At 41.7% G+C, this 6,555-nt stretch overlaps 1 protein-coding gene across 1 annotated transcript; it reads right to left on the bottom strand.

Moving 5' to 3' along the window:
• Nucleotides 1-3,223: 3,223 nt before the first annotated feature.
• LOC147962713 (uncharacterized) lies at nucleotides 3,224-6,266 on the bottom strand. Its single transcript, XM_087534280.1, has 3 exons — nucleotides 5,862-6,266; nucleotides 5,351-5,588; nucleotides 3,224-5,202 (listed from the first exon to the last, which is right to left on the bottom strand). Exons 1-3 carry the CDS (start codon nucleotides 6,264-6,266, stop codon nucleotides 3,224-3,226), a joined length of 2,622 nt encoding a protein of 873 aa, XP_087390406.1.
• Between the last annotated feature and the right edge of the window lie 289 nt (nucleotides 6,267-6,555).

Raw genomic sequence — 6,555 nt, 5'->3', positions numbered from 1 at the left:
TATAGATGGAGTTTAGGGCTGCCAGAACAAACTCTAATTCCTCCTCGTCGGAGGAAACAATGACGTAGTTGTAGATGTACTCGACTGCGTCGTCCACTCCATCAAAAATCGGCATTGCAGCCATTACCGTGGGCAGAAAGTAGTCTTAGCACCAGGATGAGCGAGCGAGGGGAAATTAGACTATGGTGGACCCTCATCCGGACGATATATATATATATATATGAGAGTCGGAGGGGAATTGTCCGGCTAACCAGGTTGGAAAGTGCCCCTCATCATTCCATCCTTGCATTTTCCCATTACAAAACCTTGCTAATAAACGGGAAAACATGTATTTTCGTTCCTTACTGCACTTGCTTAATAAATAAACGCCGGATTACATATCTATTACATAAGGAAACTATAATTACAAAATCGGGAAATGAATAAACTCTGTTGATCACGATCACAGAGTATTTAATGGAATCAAATTTGTTATTCGATGTGATCAACACAATAGTATATTACAAGGAAAAACACCGAACATGCCTTTATATAAACACCGGATATGATCACCTGCCGTAATAAATACTAACTATGCCGATAATATATTATTTGTTTCCGGATATTATATCTGTATAATGGCTTCTTTTATTTTGGATATATATTATTAAGTCTACATTTATTAAAATTAAGTTATTTCCTATTTCGGTTTGAGGTTATATTTTAAACATGCCAATAAACTATAACCTGCATGCTAAATAGTAGGACACAAACTTAATATTGAACTAATGGCATCGACTTTGGAAGGCCAGTGCGTTGCTACTTCGCACTCGTGAGTATCCAGATGGATCATTTTGTGCAATAAATTATATTGTATTTATTGCTAAAATATGGAAGTTATTTATCTTGCCTTTTACAAAATAGTAAGCGTGCACATGCAATGCAAGTTCGATAATGCAATCCATTTTCTGAATTCCATCTTCGTCTACAATTTTTTTTCAAATAGGCAAAGCAAAAAAATGGAATGAAATTTGTAATGAACAACCATCACTGTACAACATGATAAGTGCAATATTTTGCAAAATTAATTGTTTGAAATGAATACTCTAATAAATATTTTCAGTCTATTTTTAGATCATACGTAGTGTTGTGGAAATCCCACCAGTACAATGATCAAATCATCAAATATCATCTAATCAAACACATGTGTAAAATCGTGTACTACAAATGTACAGCAAGGTGGACAACATGTTCCTCTCTAATTGCTTATATGCTTCTTTAGATCCAGAGTCCATCAAAAAGAGAAGTCTTCCAATCTACATGTGATAGGCTAGAATGTCAACAACTTAGAAATTTATTAATAATCATATTCAGAAGAAAATTAAACGATCATAATTAGACATTTTATTTTCACACATTGGTGACACTTATTTGGGATTAGTATAGCACCAAAATAATTGCTCTAACATTACATGTGGACATTTGCCTAAAAATAAAATTAAAAGGCAGCAATAGTCCAATCCAAATTTCTTTAGAATATGTTAGTGAAAATTGCAACTACCTATAAACGATTTATAAAACATGTCAAACATATTCCAACGCTGGAAAGATCTCCTGTACAAGGAATGCAATCTCTCATTCCATGACCAGAAAATACCACACGCCATATGATAGGATCAAGGTAATAACAAATGTCTTTAAATAGGACTATCGGGTTCTCCTTAGATATTCACATAGAAATTAAAGAATAAACAATCTGTTACTGAACCAGAATTTTCATACACTCCATTTCATCTGCAGTCTAGTTCGATTGTCATCAGATACCTTGTGGACATAAGAAAATCTACACAAACAAACAAACCTGCAGTTTGCTTCTAGTTACATACAAAATGTTGATAAGAAAATCGGCACAACCAAACATTAGAATTAGCAACTCAGGACATCAAGCATGTAAACATAGAGGTATGGACGTAAGTGCAATCAATTCTTATAATTCCAAAATGAAGAAGCACGTCGAAACACTGCTCTGCATACAATCTGGTGTATCTGTCCTACCTGTTCCATTGCCCATTTACGTTTTACATGGTATTCTGTTTACCACAGTAACTAAATCATGCCCAAAGAACTCAGTCCTCTTAATTCAGAACTTGGTCTACATAAATACATTTGATACCTGCACAGCCAATCGTATTGTCTGGGTGCAATGTACATTTCCTCCACAACAGCTCAACCAGTATCCTTTTGATACTGGTTCAAACTACAATGAAATAAGAAATGAAATATCATATCCTCCAGAAGCTGACAGCCTCCTGACGCTGCTGTCATTCTAAGTCAAATCCTTCTTGTCCCGCTACAGCACCACAATACAGGATGCTCGATAACAGCCAACACAAGTTCTCAAGGACCAGACTCCCATGAAATGCAGCATTGTACAATTTGTTAGGTCTGAACTATTTCAGATGCGCAGTAAATTCATGAGGGTAAATGAACCAATGCAAGAAAATTATATGTAACCTGAACTGAACTGTTAAGTAATTAGTTTAGATAAGTAAAAGTACCAACTATTAATAAATTTTTCCAAAGATTGTACACTTCAGCGATCAGACATGTGAGTTGTCACATTTTCCAAAGTCGCACGGGCATTTAAACTTATTTGCAAGTACGCAGGCTATCATTTTATTATTTATTTGAAGTACATATGCAAAATATATCTTCACAACCTACACAATTTCCCTCCTGCTACAGCACCAATCAGAATTATATAGTGCTGACCTAGCAGATGATTTCATAGGATAATAAGGTCGTCCATAAACTTACATTCAAACATACTATCAAAATACCAAAATAATAACAACAGATATGTTAAATTGCTGTAATACAAAAGATTCATTGCATGTTCCAGGTCTTTATCCTGCCAATCATTATATCTGAATCACATAGTAAGCATGAAAAAGTACGCTTGTAGAATATCTTTAACTGCGAATTTCAAAATATCAAAATAGAAATATATATGTAAACAGACGAATTAAGGTTCATCTTGACCATCGCAAGAGTAAATGCTCTGTCATTACTAAACCTGCCAGTCTATTAAGACCAAACTTCAGCCTGTAAGAACTTCTTTGTAGACGATGTTCTTCATCGAGGTCAGTAAGGACACAGTCGGTCTTTTTCGCTTCTTTGGATTGTCCTTTAGCTTGTTGGCCTTCTCCTTCGGCTTCTCATTCTGAATGAGTATCTTTATGTTTCACTTCGCGATGGCTCGAGACAAAGCAACATATAGCTGACCATGAGAGAACACAGGATTGGGTAGATAGACACCAACAATCGTGATGGTTTGCCCTTGATCCTTGTTAATGGTCATAGCAAAGCTAAGCCTTATTGGAAATTGCTTTCTCTTAAACTTGAACGGAAACATGTCGTTTTCAGATGGGCAGAGTGGTATTCGAGGAAGGAAGACCCTCCTGCCAGCATGTTGTCCAATCATGATTTCTGCATCAATGGTGTTCCTCTCAAAACCTCTTACAACAAGCCTAGTGCCGTTACACAGACCATTAGCTGGATCAATGTTCCTTAGAAGTATGACAGGGCAGTTCAGCTTTAGCTTGAGTGCATGCGGAGGAAGACCATTAGGAGTCAATCCATTCAGAAACTCCTGAGCGTAGTAGCCATATGGGTCGTCCTCCGCACTGTCAAAGCTATGGTATATTACTTCATCTCCATGAAAACGCTCTATCATGCGGATGTTTATCTTGTCGACATTGTCATTTGTCGTGGAAAGGATTGGTCGAGATGTCATGTAATTAGAATCAGACATGTTGTCATCTAGACTCGGAAACACGTGGTCAATAAGTTTTTCCAGGTCGTCAACCTTGCCTGTAGACGGCAGACAAATATCTTCAGGGAGTAGTATGTTGCCTTGATTATCTACATCCTCAGTGCCATTGCCGACCCTTAGCAAGTAATCTGCGAACCACGTGTCGTTATGAGCCCTCATGTTGGTGATGAGCCGAAGTTGCCGCATACCCTTCCACAGATGAGAACTTCGCAGGGTTGCATCAATTATCTGGCCCCGCGACCCCCTTCTAACGACCGGAAGCACCTGCCTAAAGTCCCCGCCAAAAACAACAGTATTTCCTCCAAAGGGTCGGTCACGTATTCCCATGATGTCGCGCATGCTATTGTCCAATGCCTCAACCGCTTGTCGCTTCGTCATGCTGGCCTCGTCCCATATTATCAATGAGGCCATCCTTAGCAGCTTGGCGGTCCCACTCTGCTTGGTGAAGCTGCACGAGGCTCCATCATCGCAACTCAATGGAATCTTGAACCTCGAGTGGATAGTCCTGCCTCCAGGCATGATAGAAGTGGCGACACCCGACGTCGCGGTAGCGATACCAATCTTGCCCTCGCTCCTCACCTTTGCAAGCATCGCCCTGTATAGGAAGGTCTTACCTGTACCTCCAGGGCCATCAACAAAGAATACACCACCATCACCGCGTTCAACAGCCGTTAATATCTTGTCGAATGCGGCCCTCTGTTCCAAGTTCAGGGAAGATGCCAACTTAGTGTCATCCATGTGGAACTCAACGGTTGATTCCTCGACGACCTCTCTTGCCTCGCCCTCTGTTGGGTCAAACGCATCATCTATGCATGGAAGAGCGAAATCAACAATGTCTTTACCCATGGACTGCAACATACCCCTAATGTCTAGCAACACCATCTGCTCCACCTCGTCAGGGGATGTGTGTGATCGACGATAGTCATCTGACATAGGCTCGAGGTGCCTATCCCATAAACCACGCACGTCGCCTGGCTCGCAGTGCACCAAGATGGTTGCGAAGAGCCTCCTAAGAGAACATGGCATCGCCCACTGCTCAGCCTCAGTAAGACAGTCGTCCAGCGTGTTGTCTGCCTCGATGAGTCCCAAACTTTCAGCAGCCTCTCTAAAGCTCCCACATAGCACGCCGTCCACGGTGAGCAAGTCGTCAAAGGATGTTTTGCCCGTAACATGGTTTAGCAACACACGCAGATAGTATCGGCCCCCCTCGGCAGGATTCGCAGACACGATGCGACCTATTTGAAAACGCTCGACCCGCGGCTTCCAAAACTTCTTTTTCTTCTGCCACGTGAAGCTTTCGGGGAAATCCTCGTACAATATATTTCTAGCCGGAGGGTGTTCCTGGTTAGCCTTGAAATACTCCGTTAACATGGATTTTGAATTATTTTCTGAGGCGACAACATTTTTCAAGTCAGCCTGGGCATTGAATGCGACCCTGTGCATATTCGGGAGATGAAGAGGCAACTATCCTCCACATAGCCTCCGGAGGGGTGATCCACCTTGCGTAAACGTATCTCTTGATCTCATCAATGTTACCATCGGCGTCGGGCTGGTCGATGCTGAAAGAAGTCTTATCATGGCCCTTGTAAATGTACTTGTAAAGATATTTTACGGCCTTTATGCTCGAGCAGACCTCAACATTGATGTGGCAATTGAACATCCGCAGAAGGTATGGGTTATAAGGGACAACCCATCTGTTATCTAACATGTTCCCTCGGACCTTAGCACGCCTTCCATCATCTCTATGTCGATAAACTGGGTACGAGTCCTTCCCCTATGCTGTGTTTTCATTGAACGACCGCAGGTATCTGCATTTGCATCTGTTTTCTTGCATGCAAAGATTCTTCGGGTTTAGAGCACCGCACGGTCCATGCATCATATGTTTTACCACCATTGCATACAATTCCGGATACTTCTGCTTGTCTGGGAGCTCTACGGAAATGAGTCGGTCATACTGCTCAGGGACGATAAGCTTATATGTTGAGTCCATGATCAACAGAAAATGTGTGTGTGGGAGGCCCCTTTTTTGAAACTCGACAACATATACATATGCGATAACAACACCCAGGATGTGCTTCTTGAACAACATGTCCTTCATAGCCTCTAGTTTTCCAAAGAACACGCGAGCCACAATATCAGGTCCGTCTTGCGCCGTCTGACCAGGCAGCAACTCATTCGTTATCTCTTCCCATTTTGGATTGCAAGTCATGGTCAAGAAGATGTCAGGCTTCCCGTATGTATGTACAATTGCCATGGCATCCATATGCCTCTTCTTCATGTCGCGGTCGCCACCAGGGTATGTTCCAGGGAGAACTATTCTTACCCCAATAGCGCTTGCTCGTGTCTCCCCCGATGTGATCGCATCAACAACCCCTTTATACAAGTCGGCACGAATCTGCGTCTGGTTCTTTCTGTACCACCTTAACCGACAACTTTCAATCTTGACGTACATGTCGATGGCCCATTGCTGCAACAGGCGTGCTCCACAGAGTGTGGGATTAAAGATCGCAGGCCGTGTCTGCAGCATGTAACAGTAGTAGTCTCTGACAGATACGCACAACCTGCTGTTGCCCTCTGCACATGATTGAGTACCATCAAAATGAGGATATAATTGACAAATAAAATAATATTTCTAGCAAAATGGGACGCAGACGGCATATCTGCATCCTCATCATCATCATGGACCAGTTGAGGATTTAGTACAACCTCCCAAGGAACATCACGTTTAGGTAGCTTCGGAT

This window comes from Triticum urartu, chromosome 7A (assembly GCF_056163025.1).
Source record: "Triticum urartu cultivar PI428250 chromosome 7A, HENAU_Tu73, whole genome shotgun sequence".
Lineage (NCBI taxonomy): Eukaryota > Viridiplantae > Streptophyta > Magnoliopsida > Poales > Poaceae > Triticum > Triticum urartu.
This window is presented reverse-complemented; position numbering and strand designations above follow the sequence as displayed.